This window comes from Schistocerca cancellata, chromosome 3 (genome assembly GCF_023864275.1).
Source record: "Schistocerca cancellata isolate TAMUIC-IGC-003103 chromosome 3, iqSchCanc2.1, whole genome shotgun sequence".
Lineage (NCBI taxonomy): Eukaryota > Metazoa > Arthropoda > Insecta > Orthoptera > Acrididae > Schistocerca > Schistocerca cancellata.
Genome location: NC_064628.1, coordinates 778176573 through 778202057, shown reverse-complemented (window position 1 = coordinate 778202057; position 25485 = coordinate 778176573). Strand labels below are relative to the sequence as shown.

The window sequence follows — 25485 nt, the reverse complement described above, 5'->3', positions numbered from 1 at the left end:
CAAGTCTTGTCTTGAAGAGTGTTAAAAATCTCTCGCGATTTATATATCCCACTTGTCATCTACAAGCATATACAGACTGAATCACCAAAAACTTGCATCTCAAATATTACGGAAATGCAAAGTGCTATTGATGTGAGATTTTCACAGAATGCATTGGTAATCAGGGGCTCGTGTTCTTAGCCAACATACAGATTGTAACAATGCTTAGAAAGTGTATTTTTTGTGCAAACGTACACTTTTTAAACAGAACAATGCCTATTGGTATTAACAAACTAAAAGTAGGTAAACCAGAATGTCAGTGGTGTTTGTTGCAAGACTCTACTGCGAGTCGTTTACGAGATTTCGTATTTTGAAGTTTCCGTACAGACACTTGTTTGTGTCATTCAACCTGTGTTGTTTCTAGGTAAGATACCGTTATGTTTGCTTACGGTACGCTTGTGTGTCCCTTGAGTGCATTGCAACTTGCTAGTTAGTGCGTGAAAGTCCAAGCAGTAGGTCGTGAGTGGACGATAGGACTTACCAATGCAGAAAAGCCGACATGCTCTTGGTGTATGGAGAGTGTAGAAAGAATGCAGTTAGTTCTTTTACGGCGTATGTGGTAAGACATCCCAATAGACGTCCACCACCTCGTCAATTATTTATCAACCTCTTCCAGCAATTATTTGAAACTGGTAGTGTAACACACCTAAACAGTATAACGGAAGGAAACAAACGACGACAGAACAGGGTCCGTATCTAATAACCTCGATGTCAACGGCACGTTAAACCTAATCTTCCTTTTTTTTGCATAAAAGTGGGAAATTAATCTTCTTGCTGCTGTTGCAGTTGATCTGCACGTTAGCTCCCGCACAGTTGCACGAGAAAGTGGCGTGAGTCAAGAAAGTATACAACACACTCTCCTTCGACATAGGTTCCATTCTTATCACATCTCTCTCCGTCAAGAGCTGCGTGGAAACGATCATGAGAACAATTATGGCCAGGGAAATCACTGTACGTAAGTCACCCACTTTCTGAAGTTTCACAGTAAAGTAATGGAAACGCAAGGAAAATACACACCGACAATTCAGTCAACCGTCGGACTTGGTGGATTAGTGGTAAGGCACATGTCTGGAAACCAAGAGTTCGTGGGACTGAACCCGGACGGCCAACGGAAATTTTCCATTTACTTTTAATCTATCCTTCACATCCCGACGATTTGAGGAGCCAGAGCCGTCTGGAGTGGCCGAACTGTTCTAGGCGCTACAGTCTGGAACCGCGCGACCGCTACGGTCGCAGGTTCGAATCCTGCCTCGGGCATGGATGTGTGTGTTGTCCTTAGGTTAGTTAGGTTTAGGTAGTTCTAAGTTCTAGGGGACTGATGACGTCAGATGTTAAGTCCCATAGCGCTCAGAGCCATTTGAACCATTTGAACACACCTCAGGCTGTGACAAAGAAATTTGTGAGTGAATTGAAGATATCTTGACAGGGAGGACACTGCTTGTACAAAGAATGGTTCAAATGGCTGTAAGCACTATGCGACTTAACATCTGATGTCTTCAGTCCCCTATACTTAGAACTACGTAAACCTAACTAACTTAAGGACATGACACACATCCATGCCCGAGGCAGGATTCGAACCTGCGACCGTAGCACCCGCGTGATTCCGTACTTTAGCGCCTAGAACCGCTCGACCACACTGTTGGTCCGCTGCCAGACCCCGACGTCTTCATCAGGTGGAACGTCAGCTTCCATGGTGGTGTGGGGTAGTGGACCATCGGCTCATAGGCCCGTTTTACATTCTGTATATTCATATACGTAACACTGAATGCGCACAACTATTGCAGCCACCTAGCAGACCATCCTCCGCGGATGCTAGGGGACGTTCCTTTGAAGACTAGGAGGAACCTATCGTACCAAAATGACAGCTGTCCGCCGCGGAGTGGCCGCGTGGTTTGATGCGCCATGTCACGGATTGCGTGGCCCCTCCCGTGGAGGTTCGAGTCCTCCTTCGGGCTTGGGTGTGTGTGTTGTTTTTAGTTAGTTTAAGGAGTGTGTAAGACTAGGGACCGATGACCGCAGCAGTTTGGTCCCTTAGGAATTCACACACACACATTTGACAGATGTCCAGCCCATAGTGCACGAAGTACTATAGCATGTCCTCACGAATTGTTTCCAACCTTCTAGGTTGTTTCCAACCTTCTGGTGTCCGAGCGACCGCTCCGGTCGCAGGTTCGAATCCTGCCTCGGGCATGGATGTGTGTGATGTCCTTAGGTTTAATTAGTTCTAAGTTGTGGGCGACTGATGACCGTAGAAGTTAAGTCGCATAGTGCTCAGAGCCATTTGAACCATTGTTTCCAACTCGTTGGATTGGACCCAGAGGACTTGTATCTTGGTCGGCCCGTACCCCGGATTTGACGCCTGTAGCCTTTTTCTCTGGGAAAAGCTGAAAGACGCTGTCTGCAAAGGCATATCAGCTACAACTGGTGATAGGCAACGACGCATTACTGCATCCTACTCGGACATCTCCGCTGAAATGCTAGCACGTGTGCTGCAGTCGTCCCATAACAGACTGGAAGCCCGTATTACCTCTGTCGGTGTAAACTTTGAACATAGCCTGTGATGGTCAGATGCCTCGTTACTGGTCAGAATCCACATAACTAGTGTACGCAGTTGTGTTGTTCTTTAATGTGGGCTACCACACGTATCGTAAATGTGCCAGTCAGGTAAATTTTCAAAATGTGATATCTCGGAAACGACCCGCTCTAGAATCCTGCAACAAGCACCACTAACGTTCGTTCTAATTTATCCTACTTTTAGTTTGTTAACATCACTAGGAGTTGTTTCATTTAAAAAGTGTATGTTTGCAGAAAAGATACACTATCTAAGTATTAATAGAATCTGTTTATTACTAACAATACGAGCCCCTGACTAACAATCCACTTCCGGTGCACGTTTTAGGTGGTTCATCCTGTATACAAAACAACTCATTTTGAGTTGGTAAGACTCACAGTGTAAAATGGACTTATCATACATCTGAAGTTACTGAGTTGTAAAATTCGTTTCCGCCAACAAAACAACATTTTGAAAATGTATTTTTAATTCTGTAGAATAAAAATATACGTAGTACCATACAATTTCATGGTTTCAACATTATTTTAGTGCCTTATAATATAAAACTAATGTAATCCTGTTGTTAAAAAGAATAATGAAAGCCCGCAGCTCGTGGTCGTGCGGTAGCGTTCTCGCTTCCCACGCCCGGGTTCCCGGGTTCGATTCCCGCCGGGGTCAGGGATTTTCTCTGCCTCGTGATCGCTGGGTGTTGTGTGATGTCCTTAGGTTAGTTAGGTTTAAGTAGTTCTAAGTTCTAGGGGACTGATGACCATAGATGTTAAGTCCCATAGTACTCAGAGCCATTTGAACCATTTTTTTGATTAATGAAAGTTATAATATTTAAACGTTACAAAGCAAACGGGAAATGAAAACTACAGGTAAATATTTCAGCCGCTGTTGGGAAGAGACGAAATAATAAATACTTACTGTAATGATGACGCTGAGCAACGTGAGGACACATTTGTGCACTGAAATTATGAGTCACAGCCCATCACACTAAATCACCATTCGTTTTATGTTGGCTGAAGATCATCAAACAGTGGCTAAAGAAATTTAATATTGTACATTTTACTTGTATTTTCAAAAACTTTAAAATTCCGTTCGTAACACCGATTTAATTTCTCACGAATTAAATTTGTTTCGAATAAGTTAAAATAATAAGTATTTTTCAACGTCTTCTATTTTCCAGTTATCTGCAATGTGCGGAGGACATGCAGAACACAAACGCTTAACAATATAACATTTCTTGTCAAAAACTGTTGCTATTAAAATCTTGCTGCTCTCTTATTTAACCGCGTTTTGGGCAGCTCCCGCTAGTAATAGGCCCCTCAGTATCTGTACTGCTCACTCTGAGGTTTCGTAATCATATAAATGTTACTTTTGAAGGTAGATATTTTTAGGTTAGGCTTGTAATAACCAGTACGTCGATAGTACAAAAATATAGTATCAAAATAGATTGTGTGGAACAGCTCATTGCACTTTACCTTGTTACTTGTGAATTACTTGCCGTATTATAGTTTTTTGTTTGCAAGATGGAAAAACCAATAATAATTGCTTTATACACTACTGGCCATTGAAATTGCTACACCACGAAGATCACGTGCTACAGGCGCGAAATTTAACCGACAGGAAGAAGATGCTGTGATATGCAAATGTTTAGCTTTTCAGAGCATTCACACAAGGTTCGCGCCGGTGGCGACAGCTACAACGTGCTGACATGAGGAAAGTTTCCATAGGATTTCTCATACACAAACAGCAGTTGACCGGCGTTTCCTGCTGAAACGTTGTTGTGATGCCTCGTGTAAGGAGGAGAAATGCGTACCATCACGTTTCCGACTTTGATAAAGGTCGGATTGTAGCCTACCGCGATTGCGGTTTATCGTATCGCGACATTGCTGCTCGCGTTGGTCGAGATCCAATGACTGTTAGCAGAACATGGAATCGGTGGGTTCAGGAGGGTAATACGGAACGCTGTGCTGGATCCCAACGGCCTCGTATCACTAGCAGTCGAGATGACAAGCATCTTATCCGCATTGCCGTAACGGATCGTGGAGCCACGTCTCGATCCCTGAGTGAACAGATTTGGACGTTAGCAAGACAATAACCATCTGCACGAACAGTTCGACGACGTTTGCAGCAGCATGGACTATCAGCTCGGAGACCATGGCTGCGGTTACCCTTGACACTGCATCACAGACAGGAGCGCCTGCGATGGTGTACTCAACAACGAACGTGGGTGCACGAATGGCAAAACGTCATTTTTTCGGATGAATCCAGTTTCTGTTTACAGCATCATGATGGTCGCATCCGTGTTTGGCGACATCGCGATGAACGCACATTGGAAGCGTGTATTCGTCATCGCCATACTGGCGTAACACCCGGCGCGATGGTGTGGGGTGCCATTGGTTACACGTTTCGGTCACCTCTCGTTCGCATTGACGGCACTTTGAACAGTGGACGTGACTTTTCAGATGTGTTACGACCCGTGGCTCTACCCTTCATTTGATCCCTGCGAAACCCTACTTTTCAGCAGGATAATGCACGACCGCATGTTGCAGGACCTGTACGGGCCTTTATGGATACAGAAAATGTTCGACTGCTGCCCTGGCCAGCACATTCTCCAGATCTCTCACCAATTGAAAACGTCTGGTCAATGGTGGCCGAGCAACTGGTTCGTCACAATACGCCAGTCACTACTCTTGATGAACTGTGGTATCGTGTTGAAGCTGCATGGGCAGCTGTGCCTGTACACGCCATCCAAGCTCTGTTTGACTCAATGCCTAGGCGTATCAAGGCCGTTATTACGGCCAGAGGTGGTTGTTCCAGGTACTAATTTCTCACGATCTATGCGCCCAAATTGCGTGAAAATGTAATCACAAGTCAGTTCTAGTATAATATATTTGTCCAATGAATACACGTTTATCATCTGCATTTTTTCTTGGTGTAGCAATTTTATTGGCCAGTAGCGTAATTTCATTTTCTGATAGACACCTGTAGCATATTCCTAATTAGTGCTAGCCTGTGGAATTTGCATTCTGTGTTTTGGTGGCGAATAGTGCTTTCCACTAGAAACAAGATCACATGAGCTGTTAGTAAATGGTTCACATCATCAAATGTGTCACAATAAACTAGCAAGAAGGAAAGGAAGAAAATTAGTGTCAATCATCCCATTATTGATTAGTTATTAAAGATGCAGCACAAGGCCAGTATGGTGAAGCACTGGGAATGAGGGACACTTCCAGTATTAGCCTTATTAAATTCAGGGATTGCGTGGTAAACCTAGCTCTGGATGACTTGTTTCCGAATAGGAACAGATTGTGTTAACCGCAGCAGCCACCTTGCTCAGTGAATAATAAGAGAAAATGGTAATTGCTATTGTTTACCTATAGTCTATTTTTATACCATCGTTATACACAAAAATATTAGCAGTTGAAATAGCGTTAGGTAACGTAAGGCTGTGTAAATTGTTGAGAAAAATAAACAAACAGTTGCGTCTTTATAAAAGTTATAACGCAAGCATTCTTATGCATTTTTTTACTTTTATCCAATGTTAAAATAGTGTGCTATCCGCGCTGCAACAACAGTTCAATCTGCAACTTCAATTTTCAGCGAATGGGGCGCAGTTCAGTTGCTGATGGACTTCGCCGCGATTCCTACCTGGCTGGAACAGCAAAAGGACGTTTCGTCTAGTATACAACATTACCTCATGAAACACGAAGTGCTGCGACGTTGCGAAGGAGTTGGGCGTTTGCTACTCAGGCGCCCAGGCGAACCGATACCTATGGTGGAACACAAGACCCGATCGCGACAAGGTAATGTCGATCGTTAAAGTGAAAGAGATCTTCACAGGTTAATGTTTATAAGCATCGCTGTTAATTCAGTTGTTTTATTGGGAAATAACTCAGTAGGAAGCGCATAATTTTTATTACATAAGCATCAAGGGTGTCAGCGTTTATATTGACTACATATCCAAACAGTCAACAATGGTTAATTGGTTTGATAAACGACGTCTTGTTGTACACTATGAACTGCAAGTCAGAACTGTTTATTAGCTAGACCGCTATTCTGGCGTACAGAGCTTCGTTAGTGACATCCGATACAGAAGATAAACAACAGGAACAGACTATACTAACAAGGGGAGGCCACGACATTGGGATCACGGATTTATTTCAAACTTTCTATACCTTTAGTAGGCCTTTAAAACAACGTAATGTGCAAGCAGTAAGGTGCATTATACGGGCAATTCGAGAAAATCGCAAGATAAGTTTTGCGCGTCCGTTACGTAACTTGTGGTCAAAAGTCATTGTGGTAAAGAGATTAGCGTATGCGATTTGCAGGAGAGTCTCGATGAGGCGACAGTTCGAATCCTGTCTTCTCATTATTTTTAATCTATTTTTTTCATCATTGGTCACATTATTTAATTTATATGAATTGGTTGGGTAATATAACGAAAAAACCACGTGCATTTTCATACAGCTGTAGTGAATTCCATATATTATTTGACTATTTACTACTTTTAATTAAATTTTCAAGGAAGAGGGACAGGTTTGAAAAGCCCAAGTCAAGCCTCGATAAATAATGATGCAAAAGACATTATTCACAATCAGTAATATCGTAAGTCACACTGTGCCGGGCCACGAAAGTGCTCTCGACATTACACGTAGCCGGATGGTACTTGGGACATGGAAAATATGAGTTGAAACGGCATCTACTACATCGAATGACTGCATTTTTCCCGCATTTACAGGGATGTTTAGACTTTCTAAGGGACAACAGTCTCCGTTGACATTTTGAAAATTAAATAATATGATCATTTATGAAAAAAATAGATTAATGATTGATTTTGAACGGCAGTCGAACCGCCCCCTCATACACGTCCGCCTTACGGAGCTCAAACTCTAATCACGTGACCACCATGAACTCTAACGTCTGGCACCTACGCACAGATACATAAGCCACGTAATAGACGCATCAAACTTCTCTTGCGATTTTCTCGGAATTGCCAGAGTAGCACACCTTACTACTCGGACATTGTTGTTTTAATGGCCTACTAAAGGTATACAAAGTTTGAAGTAAATCTGTGATCCCGACGTCGTGGCCTCTCCTACGAGACAAAAATTGATGCCATTTGTCTATTTTAAAAAAAGAAAAGAAAGAACATATCTGACATGCACGTCATTTGACGTAGACTGCATAGTATGAAAGTAATGTTGATTTTCTGCTCTTCAATGTATACAAAGTAACCGCGTCCTGTAGCTAACAACGTCCTCAGATCTGGCCGCGACAGAAAATTTGTACACTACTGGCCATTAAAATTGCTACACCTCGAAGATGACGCTCTACACACGCGAAATTTAACCGACAGGAAGAAGATGCTGTGATATGCAAATGATTAGCTTTTCAGAGCATTCACAAAAGGTTGGCGCCGATGGCGACACCTACAACGTGCTGACATGAAGAAAGTTTCCAACCGATTTCTCATACACCAACAGCAGTTGACCGGCGTTGCGTGGTGAAACGTTGTTGTGATGCCTCGTGTAAGGAGGAGAAATGCGCACCATCACGTTTCCGCCCATCACGATTGCGGTTTATCGTATCGCGACATTGCTGCTCACGTTGGTCGAGATCCAATGACTGTTAGCAGAATATGGAATCGGTGGTTTCAGGAGGGTAATACGGAACGCCGTGATGGATCCCAATGGCCTCGTATCACTAGCAGTAGAGATGACAGGCGTCTTATCCGCATGGCTGTAACGGATCGTGGAGCCACGTCTCGATCCCTGAGTGAACAGATGGGGACGTTTGCAAGACAACGACCATCTACACGAACAGTTCGACGACGTTTGCAGCAGCATGGGCTATCAGCTTGGAGACCATGGCTGCGGTTACCCTTGACGCTGCATCACAGACAGGACCGCCTGCGATGGTGTACTCAACAACGAACGTGGGTGCACGAATGGCAAAACGTCATTTTTTCGGATGAATCCAGGTTGGAATCTTGTATTCGTCATCGCCATACTGGCGTATCACCCGGCGTGATGCTATGGTGTGCCATTGGTTACACGTCTCGGTCACCTCTTGTTCGCCTTGACCCCACTTTGAACAGTGGACGTTACATTTCAGATGTGTTACGACCCATGGCTCTACCCTTCATTCGATCCCTGCGAAACCATACATTTCAGTAGGATAATGCACGACCGCATGTTGCAGATACTGTACGGGCCTTTCTGGATGCAGAAAATGCTCGACTGCTGCCCTGGCCAGTACATTCTCCAGATCTCCCAGCGACTGAAAACGTCTGGTTAATGGTGGCCGAGCAACTGGCTCGTCACAATACGCCAGTCTCTGCTCTTGATGAACTATGGTATCGTGTTGAATCTGGATGGGCAGCTGTACCTGTACACGCCATCCAAGCTCTGTTTGACTCAGTGCCCAGGCGTATCAAGACCGTTATTACGGCCAGAGATGGTTGTTCTGGGTACTGATTTCTCAGGATCTATGCACCCAAATTACGTGAAAATGTAATCACATGTCAGTTCTAGTATAATTTATCTGTCCAATGAATACCAGTTTATCATCTGCATTTCTTCTTGGTGTAGCAGTTTTAATGGCCAGTAGTGTAGTACCAGCTCGGATGTTAAATCCGTTCCAGCCCCACTATGCACGATATCAAGAAGCAGTTACAACGGTTGTGGGGCAATTTGCCTCAGGAGAGTATACATCGGTTATACGTGGGGAGTTGGAAAAAAAGTTCCCCTGTCGACTGTGGTCAGAGTTGTGTGCGAAAGGAACAAAAAAGACAATGAGACATTAAAGATAAGACATATCTTTATTTTTCTACATAATTTCCAAGTACATTGAGACATTTGTCATACCGCTTTCGGAGTGGCCGTGCGGTTCTAGGCGCTATAGCCTGGAGCCGAGCGACCGCTACGGTCGCAGGTTCGAATCCTGCGTCGGGCATGGATGTGTGTGATGTCCTTAGGTTAGTTAGGTTTAAGTAGTTCTAAGTTCTAGGGGACTGATGACCTCAGATGTTAAGTCCCATAGTGCTCAGATTCATATGAACCATTTGAACCATACCGCTTTATAAACTTCAAAAAGCCTTCCAGGAAAAAATCAGGGCGTTGCATAGGGAAGAAGCGTTTGAACGACTTGTTTGACGTCAGCAATGCTGCCAAAGCGCCTTCCGCCGAGGGTCTTCTTCAAAGCAGGAAACAGATGGAAGTCACTTGGTGCGAGATCCAGACTTTAAGGCGGATGGTGTAGGCGCTCCCAAGCAAGAGTTTCAATATGGTTTTGCGTTGACGTCGCCGTGTGTGGTCTCGCATTGTCATCTAGCAGCAGAGCGCCAGGTCTGAGAAGGCCAGGCCGCTTTCTCCGAATCACCCCTTTCAATTTCGACAGAGTAGCTGTTGTACCGCGCAGCATTGATGGTTGCATCCTCCAGAAAGTCCAACAGCAAAACTCCTTTGGCGTCCCAGAAAACGGTGAGTAGCACTTTACCTGCAGACGGAGTGCTTTTGAACTTCTTTCGGACAGGTGATGGCGGATGTTCCTACTCCATGGATGCGGCCTTCGATTCGGGCGTGTAGTGGTGGACCCACGTTTCATCCCTCGTCACAATCCGAATCAGAAGGTCATTGCCAGATTCAAGGTAACGCACGAGCTGTTCCAGGCTGAACGCCATGCGTTGTTCCGTGTGTGTCGCGGTCAGCTGGGGAGGCGCCCATCGTGCTGACAACTTTCTGTATCGAAGAGTGTCGTGGATGATCTTGAGAGCTCTCTCATGTCCAATTCCAAGTTCTGCCGCTACTCCATCGATGGTGATACGCCGTTTCGCTTTAATCATGTCATCCACCATCCTGACATTTGCATCTGTAGTGGCCGTGCGCGTCCGTCCAGGGCTTGGTATGTCCTGCATTTGCTGACGTCCATCACTGAATTGCTGGCACCGTCTCCGCACCGTTTGCCTCGAAATCACACCTGACCCATACATCTCAACAAGACGGTTATGAATTTCTGTGCCTGATAACTCCACGTGCCCATTCATAGCGGATAACAGCTCTCACTTCCTCCTTTGACCACGACTCCAAAACGCACATTCTCGCCATAAGTCCGGGAAAAGACTGAGCGGCTGGCCTCCGTTTTGCGCAGGCACTGCGACAGCGCCATCTGCTTGATCGCGGTCGACCTCTACCCAATGGTGTATAGGAGTCTTGCACGTGCGCGTTCACCTGCCGTGTCGTCTGTGGTGTCACCGCCAGACACCACACTTGCTAGGTGGTAGCTTAAATCGGCCGCGGTCCATTAATACATGTCGGACCCGCGTGTCGCCACTGTCAGTACTTGCAGACCTAGCGCCACCACATGGCAGGTCTAGAAAGACGGACTAGCACTCGCCCCAGTTGTACGGACGACATTGCTAGCGACTAGACGTACGAAGCCTTCCTCTCATTTGCCGAGAGACAGTTAGAATAGCCTTCAGCTAAGTCCATGGCTACGACCTAGCAAGGCGCCATTAGCCTTACAGTGATTGTAATTAACTGTATCTGGAGATAGACTCATTTGTATCGTCAATAGCGATGTACTACAAGGATGCATTGAAGTTAAGTATTCCCAAAGCAACGTACTTTTCTTATTAGCATTCATTGAGCATCCTGTTTCAGACTTCACGATATTCTGGGTGAGCTTATAGCGTGCCTATTCGGCCCCTTCAAAATAACACTGTGTCGGCACTTCTGTCGACACATAACATCGTCTTTCGCCCATATCACACAGCTCTGCCCACAGTTGACAGGGGAAACCTATTTTCCATCTCCTGCTCGTATGATCGCTTCCTAGCCGAAACAGCGCACATATCCAGGCGAAATGGAGTGCAACGTCGTACTGATTTAAGCCGGCTATGGCCACCTACATGCGGTGAAAAATGTGCAAATCTTTTTCGAAGATTTACGGGTACAAACGTTTACGTGATTTACTCTTTCGACTGACATGTCGCTCAACGAACATGCTTCGGACATGTTTTGGTTGGTAGCTTGCCTGACACGGACCTCCACTAACCAGTGTTGAAACTTCGTTGATTAGGATAGAAACCACGTGGAGGGGCGTTGCAGTTTGTTTTCATGTTCTTCAAGCTCTGCTTGCGGCGTATAAGGAGAGGATGGTTACACTATTCTCGACTGTCCAAAGAAAAGATGAGCTACAGTTTTGCAATATTTCAGTGAGTTATCTATTGTAATGAAACTTCCTGGCAGATTAAAACTGTGTGCCCGGCCGAGACTCGAACTCGGGACCTTTGCCTATCGCGGGCAAGTGCTCTACCATCTGAGCTACCGAAGCACGACTCACGCCTGGTCTCACAGCTTCACTTCTGCCATTGAAGCTGTGAGACCGGGCGTGAGTCGTGCTTCGGTAGCTCAGATGGTAGAGCACTTGCCCGCGATAGGCAAAGGTCTCGAGTTCGAGTCTCGGTCGGGCACACAGTTTTAATCTGCCAGGAAGTTTCATATCAGCGCACACTCCTCTGCAGAGTGAAAATCTCATTCTGTAAATCTATTGTAATGTTCGTAACTTGTGACAAGAAGTTAATTTCATTCACATCACACTGTAGCATCTCCACTTCATTCAGCCCGTTTTATCAAACATTACTAGGAGACGCCTTCAGCGTGTTATAAAAGAACATGAGTAGTTCGAGTTTTTTCATCGGCACGACTCCGTTCACACGCAAGAGAAGCGCAACGGCTCATCTGTTTGACGGAAGGCGGAGAGGGTCGAATTGAAAGTAGTACAAAACGGAGGCAGCTCCATGGTGGGAAGATTCAGACTTCTTTTTTAACCTCAATTACCCTGTTTGCCAACAGTTAACCCAACACAGTTCACACAGCGCGGCTAGAACAGTGAGGTTGTTACTACGGTAGTAGTCCGCCCCGATAGCTGAATGGTCAGCGTGACGGACTGCAGTCCTAAGGGACACGGGTTCGATTCCCAGCTGGGTCGGAGATTTTCTCCACTCAGGGACTGGGTGTTGTGTTGTCTTCATTATCATTTCATCCCCATCCGGTGCGCAGGTCACCCAAGGTGGCGTCGAATGTAATGAGACCTGCACCAAGGCGGTCGGACCTGCCCTGTAAGGGGCCTCCCGGTCAATGACGCCAAACGCTCATTTCCATTTCCACTACGGTGGTCAGCTCTAACAAAAAAGCGTGTCGCAAAAAGTGTCCTTGCTGTTGCAATTTTCGCAAATGCAAGGGTACTTTATCAAAATGTGTAATGTGTGTTTATAGGCGTTACGTTAAAACAGACTGGAGTAAGAAAGCCCCCCGGTAAGAAAAGTCGGTTTCGCAATAAATGTGATTACGATCCTTTAGTGGATCATTATGTGTTTTTAATGGCTTCTACTCAACTAGAAAATCTAAGAAGCGCAGTTTTTACCTTCCTTGGAGCAACTGGTTCACTGAAGATTTCTTATACAATATCTGCGTTGCGGGAAACATCGAGGCTACATTTGTCACTTGTGCTATTCAAAGTGGCGCGTTCATTTTGGGCATTCCATGCCTGTCGCTAGTTATAGAGAAAATAGATTCTTTCTCGGGAACGTCGTTTTCATTTTGTTATTGATACTGTTTCAGGTGTTCGCAAACATGGATGTTTTTTCATAATTTGGCATTTAAATTACAATAGTTTTCCGAAACACAACTAGCTCTTTATACTCGTGAAGTAATAAGTGCTATTGACAGGGGATGTCAAATTGATTCCACATTTTTAGATTTCCAGAAGGCTTTCGACACTGTTCCTCAAAAGCGTTTTCTAATCATACTGCGTACCTACGGAGTATTGCCTCAGTTGTGCGAATGGATTCGTGATTTCCTGTCAGAAAGGTCACAGTTCATAGTAATAGAAAGTCATCGAGTAAAACAGAAGTAATATCCGGCGTTCTCCGAGGAAGTGTTATAGGCCCTCTGTTGTTCCTGATCTATATTAACGACATAGGAGACAATCTGAGTAGCCGTCTTAGACTGTTTGCAGATTATGCTGTCATTTACCGTCTTGTAAAATCATCGGACGAGCAAAACGACTTGCAAAATGATTTAGATAAGATATCTGTATGGTGCGAAAAGTGGCAGTTGGCCCTGAATAAAGAAAAGTGTGAAGTTATTCACATGAGTACTAAAAGAAATCAGCTAAATTTCGATTACGCGATAAGTCACACAAATCTGAAGGCTGTAAATTTAACTAAATACTTAGGGTTTACAATTACAAACAACCTAAATTGGAACGATCATTTAGATAATATTGTGGGTAGAGCAAACGAAAGACTGTGATTCATTGGCAGAACACTTAGAAGGTGCAACAGGTCTACTAAAGAGACTGCTTACACCACGCTTGTCCGCCCTATTCTGGAGTATTGCTGTGTAGTGTGGGATCCGCATCAGGTGGGACTGACGGATGACATCGAAAAAGTGCAAAGAAGGGCAGCTTGTTTTGTATTACCGCGAAATAGGGGAGATAATGTCACAGACATGACACGTGAATTGGAGTGGCAATCATTGAAACAAAGGCGTTATTTGTTGCGACGGGATCTTCTCATGAAATTTCAATCACCAGTTTTCTCCTCCGATTGCGAAAACATTCTGTTGCCACCCACCTACATAGGGAGGAATGATCATCACGATAAAATAAGAGAAATCAGGGCTCGCACAGAAAAATTTAAGTGCTCGTTTTTCCCGCGTGCCGTTCGAGAGTGGATCAGTAGAGGGACAGCTTGAAGGTGATTCATTGAACCCTCTGCCAGGCACTTTAATGTGAATAGCAGAGTAATCAAGTAGATGTAGATGTAGAACTGTTTATTACATACCATCCTGATGACTAAATGCTTCGTAGTGTTTGCTGTCCCAGTCACTATATATTGCCTGTGTGAATACTTTGCAGTACCTGAATCGCCAAATGGCTCCAACGCCTCGGAAGCAATGGACACGCTGCCAGCGGAAATGTATGTCCCCAACCAGGAGCAGTGGCTGGAACTGCGGGCTCCTCGCTCCAAAGGCCTGTCCTTGTGCTGCAGCAGCTGACGGCAACAGAGCTTCTGGTAACTATGCGGCCTATTCTTGAAAAATATTTACTACAAAAAGGAAAGAGCTAGCGAGAAGTAGAGTAAGTCAGGATATTATGGAATATCATTTACTGTTGTAGTTGAATCCACAAACTCAACTCATTCTCGGCTCTCAAACACACTTCATCGTAAACTTCATCCATTTGGCAATAGGTGTTTGTATGTCTCTAAATAAAATGTAAAAAATTTAGCACAGTAAGAAGTGGAAAAGACAGTTGCTCTTGAACGTTAACGTAGAATAGTAGGGAAATATGAATTATGAAACTTCCTGGCAGATTAAAACTGTGTACCGGACTGAGACTCGAACTCGGGACCTTTGCCTTTCGCGGGCAAGTGCTCTACCACACAGTTTTAATCTGCCAGGAAGTTTCATATCAGCGCACTCTCCACTCCAGAGTAAAAATCTCATTCTAAATATGAAGTATGCTAGTAAAAATGAAGATAATCATGTAAATTTGGGAGAAAATATTTATTCTGAGATTGCTATTGTTTTACACTCTTTAAAAAATTGCTTATCTGTAGCAGAAAAAAAATCTGATTCGATAACAAATCTGTAAGTTTGTTAATTTCAAAACAAAATTATGAAACACTTATTTGTTTATCTGATAGAGATGATCCGTTGTACATTCTTTTATTTGCATTCTTCTAATATTGGTTCTCAGCACCTGCACAGTCAACGAACGCTAAGTATTCCACGTTGCCCAACGCAACAACAACATAACAGCAGAACCAACTGTATCCATAGCCAAAAACTGAGCAATTCATAACAATCTACCGTATTTTAAGGACTATAAGACGCAATTTTTTCTTCGAAAAATTGGCTCCCAAATTCAGGTGCGTCTCATTCTCGAAATTAATATAAGAATGTACAGTGTTGATTCAAAACTCCCGCCGGTCTTAAAAATTGCCATATATTCGATGCTGCGGGAAACTTATCTCTGTCTGGCAACACTGGGTTCAACTGGTAGCAGCAGGGCACCGATGCTACGAACATGAGTTGCGGGGATTCACAAGCACTGTCTAGCCAATGGTGTGTCATTTTCGTCTACGGTGCTAAGAAACTTGAATTGAAAGTGATCTGTGTTATAGGTAACAGTACAATATTTTTGTTAGTAGCTAGTTTCGTGATGGAAAAAATAAAAGCTATACATATTTTGCAGGCTATAAATTCAAAGTAATAGCACGTGTAGAAGAACGTGGAAACGAGCAAATGAGCGGCATTTCGACCCTCCGCCAACAGAAAAAACCATTCGCGACTGGCTGGCTAGTAAAGAAGAACTGAAATATATGAGGAAAACTAAATGTGCAAATAGAGTACTGAATGCAAAATGTCCAAAACTAGAAAATGACGTACTGAACTGGAGTCAAATACACCGTCAAAATGGCACTGGAATTAATACAAAATGATTCAAACACACGCTCGTAAGCTAGCGCTACAGTGGAACTTAACAGACTTTAAGGACAGAGTTGGTTGGCGCTATAGATTTATGAAGCGTCATGGACTTAGCATGCGAACTAAAACCAAGATATGTCAGAAAATGCCACAAGAATGTGAAGAGAAAATATTATCTTTCCTGGAAGTAAGCCAAATAGCGAATATCAACGATATTCGTCTGACATTTGATGTGTCAAGTAATGGAACTGTTGCCATGAAAGGTGCTAAATTTGTAACTGTAAAAACAAGAGGACATGAAAAATACACTAAATTGTTGTCCTTTCATGTTGTGCTGACGTTACTGAACTTAATCCAATGATCATTTTCAAGCGCAAAACAGTACCAAAACATTCTGAAATACAGCCAGATGTTATTGTTCACGTACGTGACAAGGGTTGGATGGACGAGGCTGGTATGAAATTATGGATTAACAGAGTGTGGGAGAGATGAAAGATGCTTGATTGAAGAAAAATACTCTTCTTGTGCTAGACCAATTTAGTAGACATTTGAAAAATTCTGTGAAAGAGAAACTGAGACAGGGGAGTACAGAGCTTGCTCTTACTTCGGGAGGACTTACTTCACAACTGCAACCTCTTGATGTCTCGATAAATAGACCATTTAATGTGTATATGAGAGAGAAATGGAATGGATGACGGATAAAACCAAACATGAATTCACGACTAAGGGTTCTTTAAAACGACCTACAATCAGTGTCAGTGGATTAAACAGTCGTGGTCTAAAGTGAGAGAAGACATTATTGTTAAACCATTCAAGACGTGCGGCATAAGCAACGCTGTCGGAGGCAGTGAAGACCAGCTTATGTGTGGAGAGGACAATGATGACGACTGAAAGGAGGAGGAAGAAGGAGAAGAATAAAGTTCAGATGACGATTTTCAGGGATTTTAAAGGTCAGTTCGGTTTTATGAACTAAGAAAATTTTTTTTAGTCTGGCATTGCAATCTAATAATAAAAATGGTAAAAAAGTTAATTTTACAAAACTGCTTAAAATTAAGGTGGTATTTTAGTCCGTAAAATACGGTACTACTCTTTTCCTTATTAAATGGTATAGTTTTAATCGTTAGCGTATATTTTCCATAATTATTACATCGTTTTGAAACATTACATGCAAAAATTTTGTAAAACAAGCAATCGTCCTATCATAGATCCTATAGTTATACCGCCTACCTAGCTTTCTATCCTTTCGTGAACGACATTATCTCCTGTACACCTGTTGTGATACACCTTTTGTCTAAAACTGAAATGTACTCTTTGTCTTGCATTCCACTTCTTTACCCTCTGTTCCTCTTGAGATAATTACTTGTATCTGCGACAGATTTTTGCATGTAGAAGTGAACTATACACGGTTTATTTTTTCATGCTGTTCTCATATGGGGCTTAGGTTTCACAGTCACAAAGTATGTAGATTTTGTGTCACTGTACTGGGAGCTTGAATTAATTCTTGCTGTTGACTAAATTGCTCAGTAGTTGTACTAGTTCAGCGACACGAGACGCATTTCACAGTAGAAACATTACACTTTTAAGATCTGTGTGTGACTTTCGAATGGAATGAATATAACATACCCATTTAATGCCTTCAACATGTCGGGTTTTGTACCAACAAAATAGTAGTCTTCTACGTTTATCTCAAGAAATCTGCTGCGGAAAGTCACAGTTTGCTAGTGGGAGCGTATGGACAACATGATCTGTCGGAAACAACGTCCGAGATTGGTTTCGACGATTTAGAAACAGCAATTTTGAGGTGCGTGACGAAACTCATCCTTGTCGCTGTGGTGAATCATGAACTACTGCAACCGGGTAAAAAGGCGAATTCTGAACGTTGAAAAGCACAATTACTCAACCCGAGTCGCACATTTGAAGACAAACGCACGCAGTAGACTTATGCACAAGACAATGTCATTCTGTTTCACGACATGTTGCAAACCGAGCTTGAAGGAACTTCGATAGGATTTCTTACCCCATTCGCCATATTCCCCAAATATCGCCCCTTCCGACTACCATTTGTTTTAGTTCATGCAGCATGGCGTCTATGAACAACACTTGACACATTTTAACCATCTTGAAAACTGCCTCCATGAGTCGATCAGCCTCAAAAGAATCTGAAGATTTTATCAAGGAATCAATCCTTTTGTTACCTGAAAAATAGGAAGGATATTACTTTCAGTAAATTTTCTTACGCCGTTCAATAAAGTAAAAATGTTTTCTGCCTAATAAACAGCAAGAATTAATTCAAGTACGCAGTAATTTCCAGTTTTATTTTTTATGTATGCGACTTTGTATGATTTATGTATTATAACAATGTTGCTTAGCACGTCTTTCCCACTGACTGTGATATTTATTTTGCAGATGTCCTCGACAACACCCGGTGAAGTATAAAGTCAAATCGAAAGGAATCATTTTACATTGATATACATCTATTTTCTCCTTACATCAATGGCAGTAATTCATTGTGAACTGTTAGCGTGTTTATAATATTATTTTTTACTAAATAAACTCTTTGTAAGAATATTTATTTACCTCGTAATCTTCCTTCAAAACTTCGTTTGACCAGAATTCTTTCGTCAGTATCCAATCATTCTACGTTTGATGGTGACAGCTGCATGAACTACAGCGTAAGTTAAGTGGTGCAGTAGTGGAAATGAGGGAGGAGGGGTAGTCACTTGCCTGTAGCTACAGGTACAGACTGTGTACTGCTAGATCCCTAAGCCACGTCAAATTTGTTACATTCTACAAAGTCATTATCTACTGCAAATTAAGACCGCATATACTATTCAGTTACAAGTACAATGGTATGATGGCAAAGAGAAACACAGTGACAAAATGTATTCCTTGGAAAAAAAAATGTACTTTGCTTTTAAGCCAATGGATTTTATGTATTTTGTCCATAATGGATGCAGTTAAACTCCGTAACTGTTCCTTTATAGTGTTCAATAACAGGAGCTACAGTGACAATAAAAGGTGATTTTATTTAATATACACCAGTTTCGGGCTTGTGGTATACATTCAAGAACTTTGTTGCACACTCATTGTTGGAGACCAATGAAGCTGGTGTATCTATATCGTTTTCACATGACATTTATAAAATTTTTGTAGAAAGTATTTCGTTTTTTTACACATTAGCCGTATTTTAGTCACCATGCTTATTGTTGGTGCTTCCATACTATGTTTTTGATAAAGTAGTGGCACTCTAGGTGTTGGTAGCTTCAGACACAAATGCACTTATAAAGTGTTTCATTGGAACAACGTCGTGAGTGCATGTGTGTCTGAAGTTACCAACATCTAAAGCGCCACTGCTTTACCAAACACACAATATGGAAGCGCCAACAATTAGCATGGTGACTAACATACAGTTAATATACAAAAAACGAAATATTTTTGTACAAAAATGGGATAAACTTAAAGCGAAAACGATATGGATACTCCAGCTATACTGATCTCCAACAATGAATATGGAAATACGTGCCTGAATGTATAGCTCCTGAAGATGCGCACAAGCCGGAAACCAGTTGTGTGTAAAATAAAACCACCTTCTACTGTGACCGGTGGCGGTTATTAATCTGCACCCTATTTCAATGGATTTCAACTAACGTTTCGTTTTCGCAAAGGGTAGATTTGATCCCTGAAGCCCTAAATTAAAATTTCAGTCAAATATTCGTCTCCAGCTACCATAAATGAAAAAGAAAAAAACGTGTGGCATCGTTGTCCGGGATATCCCGAGGGGTTGTTCAGCCACCTGACCGGAAAGGCTCTTTTTCCTCCGTGCACGGTGTCCTTTTTCCACCCGGTTAGTAAGATATGTGTCTCAAGTGTATCTGCTGAGTGTGAATATTGTAATGAATGACTATATAGAGTAACACAGAGGCGGTGGTTGTATCTGAAGCTACACTCCTGGAAATTGAAATAAGAACACCGTGAATTCATTGTCCCAGGAAGGGGAAACTTTATTGACACATTCCTGGGGTCGGATACATCACATGATCACACTGACAGAACCACAGGCACATAGACACAGGCAACAGAGCATGCACAATGTCGGCACTAGTACAGTGTATATCCACCTTTCGCAGCAATGCAGGCTGCTATTCTCCCATGGAGACGATCGTAGAGATGCTGGATGTAGTCCTGTGGAACGGCTTGCCATGCCATTTCCACCTGGCGCCTCAGTTGGACCAGCGTTCGTGCTGGACGTGCAGACCGCGTGAGACGACGCTTCATCCAGTCCCAAACATGCTCAATGGGGGACAGATCCGGAGATCTTGCTGGCCAGGGTAGTTGACTTACACCTTCTAGAGTACGTTGGGTGGCACGGGATACATGCGGACGTGCATTGTCCTGTTGGAACAGCAATTTCCCTTGCCGGTCTAGGAATGGTAGAACGATGGGTTCGATGACAGTTTGGATGTACCGTGCACTATTCAGTGTCCCCTCGACGATCACCAGTGGTGTACGGCCAGTGTAGGAGATCGCTCCCCACACCATGATGCCGGGTGTTGGCCCTGTGTGCCTCGGTCGTATGCAGTCCTGATTGTGGCGCTCACCTGCACGGCGCCAAACACGCGTACGACCATCATTGGCACCAAGGCAGAAGCGACTCTCATCGCTGAAGACGACACGTCTCCATTCGTCCCTCCATTCACGCCTGTCGCGACACCACTGGAGGCGGGCTGCACGATGTTGGGGCGTGAGCGGAAGACGGCCTAACGGTGTGCGGGACCGTAGCCCAGCTTCATGGAGACAGTTGCGAATGGTCCTCGCCGATACCCCTGGAGCAACAGTGTCCCTAATTTGCTGGGAAGTGGCGGTGCGGTTCCCTACGGCACTGCGTAGGATCCTACGGTCTTGGCGTGCATCCGTGCGTCGCTGCGGTCCGGTCCCAGGTCAACGGGCACGTGCACCTTCCGCCGACCACTGGCGATAACATCGATGTACTGTGGAGACCTCACGCCCCACGTGTTGAGCAATTCGGCGGTACGTCCACCCGGCCTCCCGCATGCCCACTATACGCCCTCGCTCAAAGTCCGTCAACTGCACATACGGTTCACGTCCACGCTGTCGCGGCATGCTACCAGTGTTAAAGACTGCGATGGAGCTCCGTATGCCACGGCAAACTGGCTGACACTGACGGCGGCGGTGCACAAATGCTGCGCAGCTAGCGCCATTCGACGGCCAACACCGCGGTTCCTGGTGTGTCCGCTGTGCCGTGCGTGTGATCATTGCTTGTACAGCCCTCTCGCAGTGTCCGGAGCAAGTATGGTGGGTCTGACACACCGGTGTCAATGTGTTCTTTTTTCCATTTCCAGGAGTGTAGAATGGGGAATGCGACGGTTCGAAGCCCCGTCCGGCCATCCAGATTTCAGTTCTCCGAAATTTTTCTAAATCGTTTAAGGCAAATGCCGGGGCGGTTCTTTTGTTAAGAGCACGGCCGATTTCCGTCCCCAAGTTTCCATAATCTTAGCTTGCGCTCCGTCTCTATGACCCCCTTACCGACGGAACGTTGATCTCTAATCTACTTACATACGTACCTTGAAGCTGGGTAGGGAACCAAAGTTTTTGAAGTCACATTTTTACATGAGAAGCTTACAGGAAAATGGTTTTTTAACTCGGAACATCTCGTCCCGATGTACCATCCCAATAAATTATACTTCAAAAAAGACTTTATCGAAAAGAGGTACAGGTCATCGTAATCAGAAACTCTTAAAGCCAGACACAAATATACATTGCAAGTGTAAAAAAAGATGACGACGTGTGGTATCGATATTTCTGAAGCCACAGCGTAGGTTGGCACTACGAGAGCGGAAGATCTTCGCCGACCACATCGCCCTCTAGCCCAAGCTGTGCAGCTCTACGAGAGCCGCTTCACTTTCGCCCAGTTCGTGAAGAGCAGACGGCCAAGAACCATCGCTTTAGCTTAGCTTGCTATTGAGACTTTCTCATCCGGACCTTGGCTGCACATCTACGTACTCATCTGTACAAAGATACGTATTCAGTTGTACATGTTCATACACCAGTAACAACCTCTTTTACTTTACTTGCAGTACCGACGTACTTTACCTCACCTGCTCCTAGTCGCTTCCTTTTCATTCGGCCTCTTTGTCAGATTACAGGAGCAGACCCACGAGCCGCCTTCCGGGCGGGATACAAAACACGACGAATCACAAACTAATTATTCTAATAGGCCGAAAATCGGTAGACGTGATGGTTCAAATGGCTCTAAGCACTATGGGACTTAATATCTGAGGTCATCAGTCCCCTAGACTTAGAACTACTTAAAACTAACTAACCTAACGACATCACACCCATCCATGCCCGAGGTAGGATTCGAACCTGCGACCGCAGCAGCAGCGCGGTTCCGGACTGAAGCGCCTAGAACCGCTCGGCCACCCCGGCCGGCAGTAGACGTGATGTACATGTACAGACAGACAAATGATTACAATTTCAGAAAACAATAGCTGATTTATTGAAGAAAAACATCTTCGGAAATTAAGTAAATTAATAACGCGTTGGTCCACCTCTTGTGCTTTTTCAAGCAGTTATTCAGGTTGGCATTAACCCTTTCATGGATAAAATTCATTTTTTACAGATTTTTAAAATATTAAGGTGATAACAGTTTCTTTTCAGTCCCATTATCATATTTTCACCACTAAAATATTTTTTAAGTTCTCCATTTTTTTCACAACAGGAAGTGGGACACACATGTCCCATGAACCAACGCAAGATACCTTTTCTGCTGACTGACTGATTTTGTAATTTTATTTTTTTAGCCATAAACAGGATTCTGCAGAGAATAAAATAACTACAAATTATACATGCATGTAATCTTTTTATTTGTGTAGAGCCAGTGTAAAAAATATTCATTACATTTCAGTTTTCATGCTACCTGATCAATACTTACAAAACTTTACATGCCATGAAACTTGGAAAAACATGGTGTGGCACAGAGTGGTACACCACAAGCAGTGCAAACAACTTTTGTTCTCTTCTCTTTAGAGTTTGTGCTGCAGAATCTGCATCGCTTCCTAGTGCCACTGTCTTTCGGTACATGTTTGCCTACGTTCACGAGCCGGACGTCATCTGGCACACTAGAGACTCCCCTCTTTGCTGGGAAGAAAGTGGGCATTGATCCCCTCTTTTCCCTGGATGAATACCCATTAATCAATTGTCTTGCTAATCTTTACAAATAATGTCTGCTGGGACACCTGTGTCCCACTAATTTTATTTCGATTATAAGATAGTACAGTCGTTGAGAAGTACATTCCACACTGTATTTGTACTAAAAAATGATTATTAAGTTAATAATAAGATGAATTACTTACTTCAGACATCGCTGGAAAGTGAGAAATGGTGAAAACTGAAGAATGACACAAATAAGTGGCGTTGCAACGGCCATATATACAAGCCAGTCAATAAAATTAGTCACCGCTTCTCTATTGCCTTTGCAGTGCAGTCCCGATTTTTTTCTTAGGTTCAGTACAGTCGTCCCTAGATGGCAGCACCGTGCAGAGCGGGGTAACATATATCCCGACACTGGAACTGGCGCTCAAAGTTAGTGGGACATATATGACCCATCAACCACGAAAGGGTTAATTGACAAGAGCTGTCGGATGTCCTCCTGGGGCACATCGTGCACAATTCTGTCCAACTGGCGCGTTAGATCGTCAAAATCCCAAGCTTCTTGGAGGACCCTGCACACAATGTTGCTAACGTTCTCAATTGGGGAGAGATGCGGTGACCTTGCTGGCCAAGACGGGCACTGGCAAGCACAAAGACAAACAATAGAAACTCTCGTCGTGTGAGAACGGGCATTATCACGCTGGAATATAAGCCCATGGTGGTTTGCCGTGAAGGGTAACAAAGCGAAGCGTAGAATATCGTCGACGTACTGCTGTGCTGTAAGGGTACCGCGTATCACACCAAAGAGGCGTCTCTATGAGAAGAAATGGCACCCCAGACCATCCTGGTTCTCGGACTGTATGACGGGCGACAGTCAGGTTGGAGTCCTACCACTGTCCAGGGCGTCAGTCATGTCTTCGGCCTGGAATCTCAGTGACTGGAGCGGAATCTACCACTTCCAGAGTTAAGTGGAGAAGAGCGTCAGGTAGAATGAGGAGCAGGAAATGTGCATCACACTTCAACCGTGGCCAAGAAGCCTAGGAAAGTACAAAGTGTTCCGAAGAAGAAAGAGATGTTGCTAGGTAGTAGCATGGGCGAGGTGCAGGCCCTTAGTTACAGGAAAGTTTAGGGGCAGCGTACCAGGCCACCAGTATCTTCAAGCCAAATGCAGGGCTAATTTATGTGATAGAGGACCTCAGGTCTTTATGTAAGGACTTTACAAAAGAGGACCATGTAGTGATTGAGGGTGGGGTGGGAAGCAGTTTGGACAGGGATGGGGCATATGACATAGGTGGTGACCTGGACAAGATAGCTTCCCTGACTCATGGCACCAACATAAACTCTGTTGAGCTGTTCCGGCGTCATGATCGACCACATCTTGATGGAGCTGTGAGGCGAATCAGTGTGGGGTTAGGGATGGCTCTGAGGACAGCCAACTTTGCTCATGTTTCTTTGGTGCCCATTGGGGCTATCAACAGAAGGGGATTCACTAGGCATGGCCTACACCTAAACAGGACTGGGAAGGGAAGATTCATGAAAATATAGGGGGTGGATCTAGGGCCACACAATGTCAAATACCTGTTGTCATAGGTAGGAAATGTAGGTCTTTTTTAGGATAAACCCATACAACAGGTTTCCCTGCCTAAAGAGTATCTCCAGCACTTTAAAAATTACTGAAACAATCACTCACAAGACACATTTTAACCCCTCAAATATCACATATACCAGATGTCACAAAGAGAAACAAACCATTGGAAAGAGTAACATGGGGCATTTCACAGACTTAACAATCCACCATCAAAATATGCAGTCAATAAACAATAAAATACAACTATTAGAAGTTGAACTCCAATCTTTGAACTGCACAGTAGTTCGTATTACTGAGCACTGGTGTAGAGACACATAAATGCAACATGTAGTATTATCATTGTATGAGAGGGCAAATTCTTACTGCAGAACTACTTCAAGGGTCGGAGGATCATGCATTTATATCAGAAAAGGAACACAGTTCAAATCAAGACATGACCTCAGTACCGTAAGTGAAGAGAAACACTTTGAAATATCAGCTATTGAATTAACAGGGCTGGATATCACCAAAGAAATTGATCATTTTGTGTGTGTATGGATCTCCCAGTGGCAGTGTGGACACTTTTTTCAATAAATTAACGGAAGTTCTAGATAAAGTCTCAAGTACAAAGGTCAACATAATTCTGTGTGGGG

At 43.8% G+C, this 25485-nt stretch overlaps 1 protein-coding gene across 1 annotated transcript in view; it reads left to right on the top strand.

Moving 5' to 3' along the window:
• LOC126177058 (uncharacterized) overlaps positions 1-18620 on the top strand; it is a 266522-nt gene extending 247902 nt beyond the window's left edge. Inside the window, exons 13-15 of the mRNA XM_049924295.1 lie at positions 6200-6402; positions 14522-14678; positions 18502-18620. Coding sequence (XP_049780252.1) covers positions 6200-6402; positions 14522-14661 — 343 coding nt within the window. The 3' untranslated portion in view covers positions 14662-14678; positions 18502-18620. The remainder of the gene's footprint in view (positions 1-6199; positions 6403-14521; positions 14679-18501) is intronic.
• The last annotated feature ends 6865 nt before the right edge of the window (positions 18621-25485 follow it).